At 29.4% G+C, this 15979-nt stretch overlaps 1 protein-coding gene across 1 annotated transcript; it reads right to left on the reverse strand.

Moving 5' to 3' along the window:
* Positions 1-4009: 4009 nt before the first annotated feature.
* LOC127106939 (uncharacterized) lies at positions 4010-6274 on the reverse strand. Its single transcript, XM_051044238.1, has 5 exons — positions 6165-6274; positions 5627-5986; positions 5450-5539; positions 4274-4819; positions 4010-4167 (listed from the first exon to the last, which is right to left on the reverse strand). The coding sequence occupies exons 2-5, from the start codon at positions 5900-5902 to the stop codon at positions 4144-4146; spliced, it is 936 nt and encodes a 311-aa protein (XP_050900195.1). The 5' UTR covers positions 5903-5986; positions 6165-6274; the 3' UTR covers positions 4010-4143.
* Positions 6275-15979: the final 9705 nt, after the last annotated feature.

Raw genomic sequence — 15979 nt, forward strand, 5'->3', positions numbered from 1 at the left:
TGATGCTTCAATGAAATTCATTAGACACGAAGCTGCCAAAGCAAACACACACGTGGTCACGGTGTTTGACCATACTAAAGGTTGGTATAGTATTGTCGAGATCATCGATCACAGTGAGGGCATGCCGATGGAACAATACAGAGTGGAACTAGATAGAGGTTAGTGTGACTGCGGAAAGTTCCAAGCCTTTCGTACGCTCTTCTCCCATGTCATTGCGGCATGTTCAAAGGTTCGAAGGGATTCATCCTACTTATTATCTGACGTTTACAAAATCACCAGTCTATCAAATGTTTACAAAATTAGTTTTTGCGTAGTGGCAAAAGAGGATTATTGGCCAGAATATCAATGGGACATCGTCTGGCACAACGAAGTTATGCGAAGGAAGAAAAAGGGTCGCCCAAACAGCACCCGTATTCAAACAAAATGGATACGACGAACAAAATGGTTAGATTATGTAGTTCATGCCGTCAGCCAGGTCACAATCGTACTAACTGTCCTAGTGTTGGAACGAGCACAATAAGATAAGTTCACATGTACCTATGTTGCAATATATGAAAAACTAAATTTATTCCATATTATAAGTTTGTGAGGAAATACCATTACATAAACAACAACACAAACAACAACAACTACTTAAATACCATTAATATAACTAAGCGATTACAACCATCAAAACAATTTTGAACATATTATGAACCATCCTACGAACGTCTCTGTCAATCTTAATATCCACCCATTCACTCACTTCTCCATTTTGGTTGAACGTGGACTCGAGCCATTGAATCATTCTAATCCTTTCACCATCAGCAATTTCCCATTCTAACCAACGGTCCAACGTCCAATTAAGACTTTCGAACGTATCTATATTCCAAAGTCGAATATTTATCGAAGACGCGGCGGCAGAAAAGATTAAATCGGCATTTCTTTTGTGAATGTGAAAAGTCATGGTTAGAACTCAAAAACTTGAAGGAGATTGAAGTTGAATGAAAGAAAATGTGGTTGTAGGGTAAAAGTTGTGTGAAAAATATGGTTAAAGGGCAATGTATTTATAGAAGAAGAATGAAAATGCATGCGCCAAAGGGTTAGGTGCCACACATGCCAACACATGTAGACGCCAGAAGAATGGGCGCAAGCACATGCAAGCACATGCATGCGCCAGCACCCTGGACGCCACCAGGAAATGCTTCAAAAGCATGCGCCAGTGGTGTTGGCGCCTCCTCTTGTTTCAAAATGGATGCAACAGTTCATCTGCCGCATCTGTTTTGAAAGGTGGTTATTTTGGAGAAAAAAAAATTAAAATATTGATTATTTTGGATTTTTTTTTTAAATAGTGATTATTTTTTTAAAAATTCAGAAAAGATAACCACTAATAAAAGTGAATTTTTTAGTTTTTCTCCAAATAGGAAATCATTTCTCCTATATCAAAGGAACAAAATATTACTTCATCCAATGGAAGATTACTTTAAAAAAAAATAACAATTCATTTGAACCAAAGAAGCGTAACACCCTTTTATGTTATTGCTTCTTTTGATGGTAGTTGTTTTGTACGATGGTTAGGGGTGACAAAAAGATCCGTCCTGTCGGACATGTCCATTTTACTCATATATTTTTTTATGGATTGGGTCAAAATTTTAGACTCACATCCTTTAATGAATTTGCTTTGATCCATTTTTTTTCTGAAATAGACCAAAGTTTTAAACCCGCATCCTTAACTATATGTGTCTCGCTATGTTCCATTTTATACGGATTTTTACAGAACGGATCTAAATAGGATCACCATATCCGTCCGTTTGCGACACTAGTGATGGCTATCTTGTCAAATTTGAATAATAACTTTGGAACATTTAGGCAATATCTTAGAATCTTAAAAGTCAACAAATTAATTGATAAACTTTTGAAATTTAAATCGTTTGGTTAATAGTTCAATATACTTTTTGGACTAACTATTTTCTCTAAAAATGTTTGAAGCTACTCTTAATCTCTAGGAGATATACAAATTCCTTAAATAGAAGATTTTAAAATTCTCTCATATTAAATCATTTTTGAAATCGTCACGATTGTCTCGCTAAATACAAGCAATACACCTTGCAAAATAATACTTTATGCACGATATTCCTGCATAATAGTACGAGTCTCCAAGAGTCACATTTTTCAAAAAGATTTTCATATACAGTAATTATGATTTCTCAATATACTTACAACCCAACTCAAGCATTGCCAAGGAACTCATAACAACACAAGACAAGAACACAAACATCCTACACACAATATAATGATACAAAATATTAACTGAGATAAAACCAAGCACCTAGCACTATTCAATATATCAAGTTCAAAATACATAGAGCAAAGTGAATCTAAATTTCATTACCTAGCACTATTCAATATATCAAGTTCAAAATACATAGAGCAAAGTGAATCTAAATTTCATTACTTTCTGTTGGAAGTATTTTTACTTATATTTAAAGCCAAAATAATATTATCTCTTTTCTAAGAGTTATATTAAAATCGCAAACATTGCTTATTCCATATTAGTGTAACCTTAAAGAACTTCTTGTTTAAGACAGAAGCTTTATACTTAGAGAGAAAGTCTTTTTGGTATTGGATACCATGGAGAGAAGCGCTTGAGAACATTAATAAAAAAAATATTGATTATAGAATATGAATAATAATTTGTGATTTAGAGACTACACGAACAATCAAGTTTTATCTTATTGAATGAAGTCAATTATATGAAATTAATTTATATCATAATATTTTATTTAGGGTCATATTTTTATCAAAATTATTAATCTTGAAATCCTTTTTAATATCTTATTTTATAGTTTTTCTAGATCTTCCTCTACAACTCTCTATTTATTCGACTTCTCTCTATTTTATCTACTCTCCTTCCCATGGAATTTATAAGAAATCTCTATTTATTTGACTTCTCTCTATTTTATCTACTCTCCTTCCCATAGAATCTATAGGTTTTCTTTCTATATATCCGAACCACCGAAGTCTATTTTCCAACATCTTTTTTACTATAGGTGTTACCTCAATCCTCTTTCTAATCTTGTCATTTCTAATCATATTTTGTCTAGTTTTATCATACATCAAACGCAACATCATCATCTTCGCTACACTTACTTTATTCTCGTATTGATTTATAAAACGTCCAACATTCTGTCCCATATAGCATCGCAGATCTTACCGCAATCCGATAAAATTTTCCATTTAACTTGAGTGGTACATTTGTGTCACATAAGATCCCTAAAGCCCCCCTCCATTTCAACAACTCGGCTTGAATTCAATGATTTACATCCTCCACTATTTCTCCATCGTTTTGTATTACACACTCAAGATATTTAAACTGCATGACTTGGGATGGTCTTCAACTTTTATCTCTAGGTTAGAAACGTTTCTCCTTCTGTTAAACTTACATTCCATATATTTCGTCTTACTTCTAGTTAGGCAAAAGTCATGCATTTCTAAAGTTTGTCTCCAACCTCTCATTTAAATCCTCCTTCAACTCTCCAAATATGACTATATCATTTGCAAAAGACATGCATCTCGGTGTTAACTCGGCGATGTCTGTCGTAAGTACATCCAAAATTAAAGTAAAAAGGTAGGAGTTTAAGCTTAAACCTAAGTGCAAATCTATTGTAATTGAGAAATCGTTCGTCTCTCCACCCTGTGTTCATACACTAGTTGATACCCCATCATACATATCTTGAATAGATCGAATATATGCAATCATAAATCCTAACTCCTTTCTTCTTTTCGATTTTCCATAAAATCTTTCTAGACACTTTATAAGTGTAATTTAGACACTAATAAAAAAATAATAATTATGCATATTTATTTATCATAAATACAAGTTTTGAAGTCTACCATTTTAAAAAGAGACTTGCTATTCTAACACCAAAAATCATATATTCGTATACCTACACTATCGAAAATAGAGCAATGGCATATGCTTATTTGTATTATAAAAGCAAAAGCGTATGAAAGTACAGTGTAAGTTGAGTCAAGTTGAGTCGTAAGAGTATGATTTCTCTTTTAAAAATCCAACATATATTCATGTGATACAAAATGGTCTATTAAACAAAATGTTTAACACATAGACATATGATTGCCCGATTCTGCTCCATCATATCCAAATCATTGCAATTGCAATTTCCCATACTGCATGACAAAATAACCAAATAAGTGCAATCATTCCAAAATAAAACACCAAATATAAACATTCACTCAATGTAATGTAACTAGAGAGAAATAAACAATTCCTAACCTTATCATAAAAGTCTTGTATCTCCTTTTCTGTAAGACATTCATCATCTTTATTATCTTTATTGTCTTCCTCCCACCCAAGTGAACGCAAGAACGCAATTTCTTCTTCTTCGGAACTCAAAATAAAGTTGGCGCGATATTGTTGCTCTTCATTAGTTGAATCTCTAGATTCCGGAGTGTTGCAGCTAATCTCATTCTCTGTGCTTGCTTTAGATTTCTCCAGGACTCGAGACGCATCTTTTGAGGCACTTTTCCTCGATAGATTCTTAAGGAAATCACTTCTACTCTGGGTTTGAAAAGTAGGTTTCTTCTCCAATGTTATGGATGCAGAAGGAGTTGAAACACTTTTACTACTAGAAGAAGTGGAAGTAGCATTGGACGTTGTGGCTAGCGTCCTACTTCCGTTAAATCTCAAGTTGTGCTTTGTGGCTAAAGATCCACCGTTAAGCTCTCGCAAAGCATTGAAATCATGGGAATTACCAGAATGCGAAATAGGATGCCATTGTGGGCTTGTCTTAACCTTCAACTTCACCAAAGAGCTAGCGCCCTACAACATAAACCAAAACAACTCTGATGAGATCATTTGAATTGTTGGAGATAAAATTGAAAAGTACATGACACACATAGACATTACATCAGGATTCACAGCATAGAAAAGACGTGTTTTAAATTGTGGTCTGCACCCGCAATTACAGCTGTAATTGTAGTGTGATTTAAAATCAAATGCACGACCGCGACCGCATCAAGAATCGTATCAGATAATTTTGGGCATGTTCTTTCAGATAATTTTGAGCATGTTCTAAATCTCAATCTTGACTTTAACCATCTCTCAACTGTGAATTTCAAGCATCATCTAATAAACATTCATGCCACAAAAGGCATAATGACCTAATCGCAAGGCATAATGACCACAAAAGGCATAATGACCGTAATCGCAAGGCATAATGACCACAAAAGACATAGTGACCGTAATCGCAAGGCATAATGACCACAAAAGACATAATGACTGTAATCGTAGCTCTCGCAAACGCAGTTTAAAACCATGGATAAAACCATAGATAGCATTATGCACGGCAACACATGATGCGACAAAATAGTTAATACTAATCAAGAAAGAATATCTTTCATGACTACATTACATTGAAAGACTCAGAAATAAAGAAAGAAACATCAATACCATGGATCTTGGCATATACGGCATCATAGGGACTAATAGCCGTGATTTCTTAAGAGCAATCTCTTCAAGCTTCTGAGCACCATCAGATATCTGCATAGCAAAAAAAACATTTCACATGATTGATCACCAATGACATTTTACCAAATAAACAACATAACTCTAAGCAATCAAACTCACTTGTGCAGGCGCGTGAGAACGCGGTGAACCCCGAACCAATGTCTCAGCCATAGTAAGGCCCATTGTGCGCGGAGCAACAGGTGTGCTTCCACAATGATCCATACCATTGTTTCCAACCGTCACAGGAACCTCCTCGTGCGATGCCGATGTAAGGCCATTACTGACCGTGACAAGTGAAGTGTTTGAGGTAGAAGATGACACTCTTTTGCCAACAAAACTATTAGTGTTTTCATTCATTATTTGTGAATCGCTTGCATCAAACCAATTCTTCGCCATTCTTCCAAAACTACTATATGATCTTAAGAGACTTAAAAACTTTTCCACTATAACTCAATTGATGATCACAATAACTAATATGATCTGAAACAGTGAAAAAAATACTTAAAATTATTAAAACAATTCATAGTGGTTTTTCATAAAACCTAGAAATTGAAACACACTATTTGACATTAGTTCAATTTTGGGATAAAAAATAATCACGATCACAATTTGAAATAGGATTCAATAACATGTGTAGTAGAAAATTAAACAAATGTACCTGCGACCAAAATTTAGTCTAAGAAATCACGGAGAATTGATAGAAAATCTGCTAAACCCTAAACGAACAAAATCAGTATAATAATTTTTCGGATTAAGTTTCGGAGTTAAATCAGGAAAAAAAATAGGAAAGTTCTTTTTATACATGTTATTTCTATATTTTCGTCAAACGTTATTTGAATTTAAATTTAATTTTTTAAAAATAAACTTAAAGGTTTTTGTCAAATGTTGTTTAAGATGTACCAGAAAAATAGATTTGTTTGTTATTTAATTCTAAATTAAATATACAAATCATCAATAACATTAAAAAAAATGTTTTTATGAATAGATGTCACTCTCATATTAATTCTAACTTTTTTTTTATCAAAATGGATATTGTTTTTTAATTAATTAGAATGCAAACATTATTTTGTCTACCTAGATTATTAAAATAAAAGTCAAATATTTCTTAACATTCAACCTATGATTAAATAATTATAAAATTCTTTTATAGTGTTCGTACATTTTAATTGAATTTATTGTTTTTTATCTAAAAATAATTATAGTCCTAATCCAATTTATATAAAAAAAATCAATAAATTTATATCAAAATATCTCAATTATCTCATTATATTTCAACAAACCGTACAAAATTCTTTTATATTATTATTGTCAATACATTTTAATTAATTTTATGTATTTTCTCCCTTAACTTTTTCGATTAGTTTCTAACTTTATTTCAAAATAATTGATTTAACATAATTTAATTTAATTTAATTATAATCTTTTAAATAATAAATATTTATAATTTTATTTTTGAGACCAAAATTTAGTCTAAGAAGTCACGGAGAATTGATAGAAAATCTTTGAATCGTGCATATTAATATTGATAGTGAAACGAACAAAATCAGTATAATAATTTTTCGGATTAAGTTTCGGAGTTAAATCAGGAAAAAAAATAGGAAAGTTCTTTTTATACGTGTTATTTCTATATTTTCGTCAAACGTTATTTGAATTTAAATTTAATTTTTTAAAAATAAATTTAAAGGTTTTTGTCAAATGTTGTTTAAGATGTACCAGAAAAATAGATTTGTTTGTTATTTAATTCTAAATTAAATATACAAATCATCAATAACATTAAAAAAAATGTTTTTATGAATAGATGTCACTCTCATATTAATTCTAACTTTTTTTTTATCAAAATGGATATTGTTTTTTAATTAATTAGAATGCAAACATTATTTTGTCTACCTAGATTATTAAAATAAAAGTCAAATATTTCTTAACATTCAACCTATGATTAAATAATTATAAAATTCTTTTATAGTGTTCGAACATTTTAATTGAATTTATTGTTTTTTATCTAAAAATAATTATAGTCCTAATCCAATTTATATAAAAAAAATCAATAAACTTATATCAAAATATCTCAATTATCTCATTATATTTCAACAAACCGTACAAAATTCTTTTATATTATTATTGTCAATACATTTTAATTAATTTTATGTATTTTCTCCGTTAACTTTTTCGATTAGTTTCTAACTTTATTTCAAAATAATTGATTTAACATAATTTAATTTAATTTAATTATAATCTTTTAAATAATAAATATTTATAATTTTATTTTTGAGACCAAAATTTAGTCTAAGAAGTCACGGAGAATTGATAGAAAATCTTTGAATCGTGCATATTAATATTGATAGTGAAACGAACAAAATCAGTATAATAATTTTTCGGATTAAGTTTCGGAGTTAAATCAGGAAAAAAAATAGGAAAGTTCTTTTTATAAGTGTTATTTCTATATTTTCGTCAAACGTTATTTGAATTTAAATTTAATTTTTTAAAAATAAATTTAAAGGTTTTTGTCAAATGTTGTTTAAGATGTACCAGAAAAATAGATTTGTTTGTTATTTAATTCTAAATTAAATATACAAATCATCAATAACATTAAAAAAAATGTTTTTATGAATAGATGTCACTCTCATATTAATTCTAACTTTTTTTTCATCAAAATGGATATTGTTTTTTAATTAATTAGAATGCAAACATTATTTTGTCTACCTAGATTATTAAAATAAAAGTCAAATATTTCTTAACATTCAACCTATGATTAAATAATTATAAAATTCTTTTATAGTGTTCGTACATTTTAATTGAATTTATTGTTTTTTATCTAAAAATAATTATAGTCCTAATCCAATTTATATAAAAAAAATCAATAAACTTATATCAAAATATCTCAATTATCTCATTATATTTCAACAAACCGAACAAAATTCTTTTATATTATTATTGTCAATACATTTTAATTAATTTTATGTATTTTCTCCGTTAACTTTTTCGATTAGTTTCTAACTTTATTTCAAAATAATTGATTTAACATAATTTAATTTAATTTAATTATAATCTTTTAAATAATAAATATTTATAATTTTATTTTTGAGACCAAATTTTAGTCTAAGAAGTCACGGAGAATTGATAGAAAATCTTTGAATCGTGCATATTAATATTGATAGTGAAACGAACAAAATCAGTATAATAATTTTTCGGATTAAGTTTCGGAGTTAAATCAGGAAAAAAAATAGGAAAGTTCTTTTTATAAGTGTTATTTCTATATTTTCGTCAAACGTTATTTGAATTTAAATTTAAGTTTTTAAAAATAAATTTAAAGGTTTTTGTCAAATGTTGTTTAAGATGTACCAGAAAAATAGATTTGTTTGTTATTTAATTCTAAATTAAATATACAAATCATCAATAACATTAAAAAAAATGTTTTTATGAATAGATGTCACTCTCATATTAATTCTAACTTTTTTTTCATCAAAATGGATATTGTTTTTTAATTAATTAGAATGCAAACATTATTTTGTCTACCTAGATTATTAAAATAAAAGTCAAATATTTCTTAACATTCAACCTATGATTAAATAATTATAAAATTCTTTTATAGTGTTCGTACATTTTAATTGAATTTATTGTTTTTTATCTAAAAATAATTATAGTCCTAATCCAATTTATATAAAAAAAATCAATAAACTTATATCAAAATATCTCAATTATCTCATTATATTTCAACAAACCGTACAAAATTCTTTTATATTATTATTGTCAATACATTTTAATTAATTTTATGTATTTTCTCCCTTAACTTTTTCGATTAGTTTCTAACTTTATTTCAAAATAATTGATTTAACATAATTTAATTTAATTTAATTATAATCTTTTAAATAATAAATATTTATAATTTTATTTTTGAGACCAAAATTTAGTCTAAGAAGTCACGGAGAATATAGAAAATCTTTGAATCGTGCATATTAATATTGATAGTGAAACGAACAAAATCAGTATAATAATTTTTCGGATTAAGTTTCGGAGTTAAATCAGGAAAAAAAATAGGAAAGTTCTTTTTATACGTGTTATTTCTATATTTTCGTCAAACGTTATTTGAATTTAAATTTAATTTTTTAAAAATAAATTTAAAGGTTTTTGTCAAATGTTGTTTAAGATGTACCAGAAAAATAGATTTGTTTGTTATTTAATTCTAAATTAAATATACAAATCATCAATAACATTAAAAAAAATGTTTTTATGAATAGATGTCACTCTCATATTAATTCTAACTTTTTTTTTATCAAAATGGATATTGTTTTTTAATTAATTAGAATGCAAACATTATTTTGTCTACCTAGATTATTAAAATAAAAGTCAAATATTTCTTAACATTCAACCTATGATTAAATAATTATAAAATTCTTTTATAGTGTTCGTACATTTTAATTGAATTTATTGTTTTTTATCTAAAAATAATTATAGTCCTAATCCAATTTATATAAAAAAAATCAATAAACTTATATCAAAATATCTCAATTATCTCATTATATTTCAACAAACCGTACAAAATTCTTTTATATTATTATTGTCAATACATTTTAATTAATTTTATGTATTTTCTCCGTTAACTTTTTCGATTAGTTTCTAACTTTATTTCAAAATAATTGGTTTAACATAATTTAATTTAATTTAATTATAATCTTTTAAATAATAAATATTTATAATTTTAATTTTGAGACCAAAATTTAGTCTAAAAAGTCACGGATATTTGATAGAAAATCTTTGAATCGTGCATATTAATATTGATAGTGAAACGAACAAAATTAGTATAATAATTTTTCGGATTAAGTTTCGGAGTTAAATCAGGAAAAAAAATAGGAAAGTTCTTTTTATACGTGTTATTTCTATATTTTCGTCAAACGTTATTTGAATTTAAATTTAATTTTTTAAAAATAAATTTAAAGATTTTTGTCAAATGTTGTTTAAGATGTACCAGAAAAATTGATTTGTTTGTTATTTAATTCTAAATTAAATATACAAATCATCAATAACATTAAAAAAATGTTTTTATGAATAGATCTCACTCTCATATTAATTCTAACTTTTTTTTTATTAAAATGGATATTGTTTTTTAATTAATTAGAATGCAAACATTATTTTGTCTACCTAGATTATTAAAATAAAAGTCAAATATTTCTTAACATTCAACCTATGATTAAATAATTATAAAATTCTTTTATAGTGTTCGTACATTTTAATTGAATTTATTGTTTTTTATCTAAAAATAATTATAGTCCTAATCCAATTTATATAAAAAAAAACAATAAACTTATATCAAAATATCTCAATTATCTCATTATATTTCAACAAACCGAACAAAATTCTTTTATATTATTATTGTCAATACATTTTAATTAATTTTATGTATTTTCTCCGTTAACTTTTTCGATTAGTTTCTAACTTTATTTCAAAATAATTGATTTAACATAATTTAATTTAATTTAATTATAATCTTTTAAATAATAAATATTTATAATTTTATTTTTGAGACCAAAATTTAGTCTAAGAAGTCACGGAGAATTGATAGAAAATCTTTGAATCGTGCATATTAATATTGATAGTGAAACGAACAAAATCAGTATAATAATTTTTCGGATTAAGTTTCCGAGTTAAATCAGGAAAAAAAATAGGAAAGTTCTTTTTATACGTGTTATTTCTATATTTTCGTCAAACGTTATTTGAATTTAAATTTAATTTTTTAAAAATAAATTTAAAAATTTTTGTCAAATGTTGTTTAAGATGTCCCAGAAAAATAGATTTGTTTGTTATTTAATTCTAAATTAAATATATAAATCATCAATAACATTAAAAAAAATGTTTTTATGAATAGATGTCACTCTCATATTCATTCTAACTTTTTTTTGATCAAAATGGATATTGTTTTTTAATTAATTAGAATGCAAACATTATTTTGTCTACCTAGATTATTAAAATAAAAGTCAAATATTTCTTAACATTCAACCTATGATTAAATAATTATAAAATTCTTTTATAGTGTTCGTACATTTTAATTGAATTTATTGTTTTTTATCTAAAAATAATTATAGTCCTAATCCAATTTATATAAAAAAATCAATAAACTTATATCAAAATATCTCAATTATCTCATTATATTTCAACAAACCGTACAAAATTCTTTTATATTATTATTGTCAATACATTTTAATTAATTTTATGTATTTTCTCCTAAACTTTTTCGATTAGTTTATAACTTTATTTTAAAATAATTGGTTTAACATAATTTAATTTAATTTAATTATAATCTTTTAAATAATAAATATTTATAATTTTATTTTTTAGTGACGTCAATCTCTCCGAGTCATTGGTCGACCAGGTAATCCTTATAGTGAATGGTGTAGCAAGGAAGAATAAAGCCCTAGCTTATGCGTGTTAAATGAGTCATTGGTCGACCAGGTAACCCTTATAGTGAAGGGTGTAGCAAGGAAGAATAAAGTCCTAGCTTATGCGTGTTAAATGCCTGTAGGTATAATCATTCGTATAAAAACACATTTTCTTTCCTAAGATCCATCTTCTTGAACAACTCCCAATATATCATAGGAGTTGTCTCCGACAATTAGTATATGGGCCACGTTGAAGTGTCTGATTATGGCGGTGATGACCATGGGGAAGATTTCATTTAGGATTCCAGCAACTTTCTCACTCTCCCGGAACCCAGACATTGGCCTGTCTAGAACTTTGGTTGAGGATTCCTCATCTTTTTTATCTTTTTTATGAACGACCATCAGTTCAACGATCTTTCTATTCATTGTCCCATTTGATAGGGCACTAAGCGATCCACCAGTAATGGATACAATATGCTCCCAATTTCCCTTACTGACCTATTTTTCTCTTCCATTGGTTTCTTCATCGCTGGCCACGAAGTCCACAGACTTGGATGAGGAATTATGCTTCAATGATTCTTCCTTGTCTCACTTGCCACCCTTAGTGTATTCAGATAAGCGGCCTTTCTTTATCGGACTTTTATGCAATCATTCAGTTGGATGCCCTTATTAAAGGTATGGTTGTGGCCCTTGTGGAAGTGATAGTACTTGGCATTATCAGTTCTAGAGGTTCTCCATAACGGAAAGAGGCTTATAATCCCGGTCTTCTGAAAATTTACGTTGGCGCACTCTTGATATATATTTTCTTTAAAAGTGTTTAGATATATGTACGTATCGTACCTACCACGGGTTCCATTGTCAGATTCATCTTTTCTCCTGTTTGAGGCTTTCTCGGATGAGCGACCAAAGTTTGCATCTATTGTGCTTGGATTGTTGAAAGGTCGGGCGTTAAGCTTCTCCTTCAGGTTGATGAAAGGTTGGCCTCTACTTAGCTTATGCGCCCCAACTTTTTCCTGAATGAGTTGTCTGGAAATAGATCGTTCTCGAATATTCAATATATGAGACCTTCTTCAACTTTTTCTACTTCCATGACCACTTGCATTAACTAGTTGGTTTATGACCATGAGTTCTCCTTCTTTCCCTGTGATATCTCTCTTAGGGCAACTATGGTCACTAGCTGCCTTTTTTGGGAGGTAAAATGAGTAGTGAAACTCTCATATAGGTCGGTTCATGACTTACAAGTCCTATCCGACAAAGCTTTGAACTAAAGTATGGTTGGTCCCATCGGAGTTAGTGCAAATAGTTTGCACTTAGAAGTATCATCAGCATGGAAGTATTTCAAACGGTCGTCGATGATTTGTATGTGCTCATCAGGATCTCCTTTTCCGTCATACTCGTTCATCTTAGGAGACTTCTCTAGTGACTAAGGTATTTGATATTCTAGGATGCGATCGCAAAGAAGATGCTTTATGGATTCCTCTCTAGTGGTTTCTCCATCTGCTCTTGAGGAGGCACATGACTACCTCGGTGTCCCCTAAGGCTCTAAGGATAAGTATTATGAATCTTGCTCTTATTGTGATTTTATCATTTTTGAAGCTTCATTTCTTCGTGATGCGTTTGGGTTGGGAACAACAAATTCATTTTTCTTGCAAATGGTTTCCTACACGATGTTTCCCTTCGAAGGCGTGTATTCAAGCTTTCTTCCAATAAAAGCAACCTTTCCTCTATCACTTATTGTTTTTGTTGTCGAGCGATGTTATACATGTTATTTAGCTACTCATTAGCACCTTGTACTCCAAGGTTAGCCTACATAAGTTTGAAACTAGACAACATTTTTTGCCTTGAGGCTAGTGTTGAAACTAGAGGCTTGAGTGAAGGTTCGTCCAGTTGGAGCGCTGGAGCCGATTCGGTGATCTAAGGAGGTCGGAGTAGATCTGGACGCAACATAGTGTTTGCAACAACTTAATCTACATTGTTTTAACGAGGAGGGTGCGACTGATTTCTTGCAGTTTGAGCAGCATCGACAATGACGGGTTGGCGCACGTACCTTTTATATAATTGAGCGGTTATAACAACCTGATATTTCCTAGGTGTGTGATGCGGGAGCCGTTGGATGTATCCTGACCCTAGATCTTTTGTTCTCTTCCATATATTGGTTCTTCTATGTTGTGAGCAATTTGGGTGAATCCTTGATGTCTTTGGGTCATCAACTGATGAACATATTGTATTTACAAAATTTTGGCCCTTAATTTTAATTTTTTGGGATTTTAATCTTTCATTTTATTTGGATGTCATTTTTTAATGACACGGTAGTTGAATTGATGATGTGGCAGGGTTTAAAGGGCTTAATTAAAATAACTCAACACATTTATTTTATTTTATTTATTTTAATAATAATATAAATTTTATATTTATAAAAAAAAAATAACCACAACAAAAAAAAACTTAAATTATAATTTTTTTTTTAAAAATGAAATATCAAGTTGTTTTAATTATTATATGCCAAAAAAATTAATGGTATTAATAAATTATAATTTCCAAAATATAAAAGTTCGACATATGGAGAATCAAATTCACACACCCAATTTAAGAGAAGGGGAAAAAAGGGCACTCCTCCTAGCTAAGAGAAGCCATCATATACTTGTTCTTCAACAATGTCAGAACTTTTATAAACATGAAACCATAATATCATTTTTTTTATTTGTTTATGTTCTATAAAGAGTACAATAATGTTGGAATTTGTACTTGTTAAAAAAGTACAATAAAGGGTAACCTTGTATTTATATGGTCATCTATGGTGTTTAGGGTATTTTGGTAGTGCTTAGGGATAACACACATAGGGATATGAGAAGCTCTGAGTATGATATTTTTCGTGAAATATTGGGATTCTTCTTCTCAACTCTAATATTAATGTATTTGAAAAGGCCCATTGAGTATGGGTCAAAGAACCAAAGAGTGGATTATTCCGGCTCCATGACCTAGAAATATGATGAGAATGGGTTTCATCCTTCCATGAATCGATGATGGATGGTTCTCTATTTGACTATTCCCCTTCAATCAGTAATCGTGGAGATATGTCACTATCCATATTTTAACAAACAAGTGAGAGATGAGATGGTCAAAACGGGTCAATCACATCATAGGCGAGTTATTCATGAACTGTGGACGGCTAGTGATGAAACTTCATGTGACTTATGGTGCTACTCTTGTGCTCGCCTAACACCACTATGTTTTTCTTTGTCTTCCTTCCTTTTAAATTATTTTATCTTGGCCTAATAAAATTATTCCAGTACACAATCTCTCAAACATGAGATCTTGAAAAGGGCGTAGTGATTTAGCTTGAATTCTTTAAGACTTCATATGTATTTGACAAGGGATGTCTTGATTCCATCGTCGGAGGTGACCTAATGGGTCTAGAGTTTTAAATCGAGCCCCTTTGGTAGGAATTTTAAGTCGAGCACCTCATGCAGATACTTTTAACTCGAGTCCCTCATGCGATACTTTTAAATCGAGTCTCTTAGACGAGACATTGATTCGAGTCCTTTAGGCATTGTAATTCTTAGCGTTGTGTTTTTCCTATTATCCATATTGATTGCGCCTATGCATGTTTCACCTTATGACATAGGTTATGTCGCCTGCTAAGATGGAAGTGCTTCCTTGTCCAATATTAACTGAGTAGCTTAGTGAGGAGTCAAAGTCCTCTTATGCGGGTATAATGATGTACTACCTCCTATGGAGATAAAGATTCACCTTTGAGTATCCATCATTCATATTGTCTCTAAGGGCGACAAAGATTCCTTTTTGAGGATCTAACATTCATATTTCCTCTAATGGAAAGAATGATTCATGTTTAAGGATCTAACATTCATATTGCCTTTGAGGGCGACAAGGATTCCTATTTAAGGATACAACATTCTTATCATCTCTAAGGGCTACAATTATTCCTTTTTAACATCTTGTATTCATATTACCTCAGAGGGCGACGAGGATTCTTATTTAAGGATCTATCATTCATACTTACTTTGAGGGTGACAATGATTTATGTTTAAAAATCCAACATTCATATTGCTAAACTCGTCATTTATGCGTTTTTTTTTAAATG

This window comes from Lathyrus oleraceus, chromosome 7, assembly GCF_024323335.1.
Source record: "Lathyrus oleraceus cultivar Zhongwan6 chromosome 7, CAAS_Psat_ZW6_1.0, whole genome shotgun sequence".
NCBI classification, from domain to species: Eukaryota; Viridiplantae; Streptophyta; class Magnoliopsida; order Fabales; family Fabaceae; genus Lathyrus; species Lathyrus oleraceus.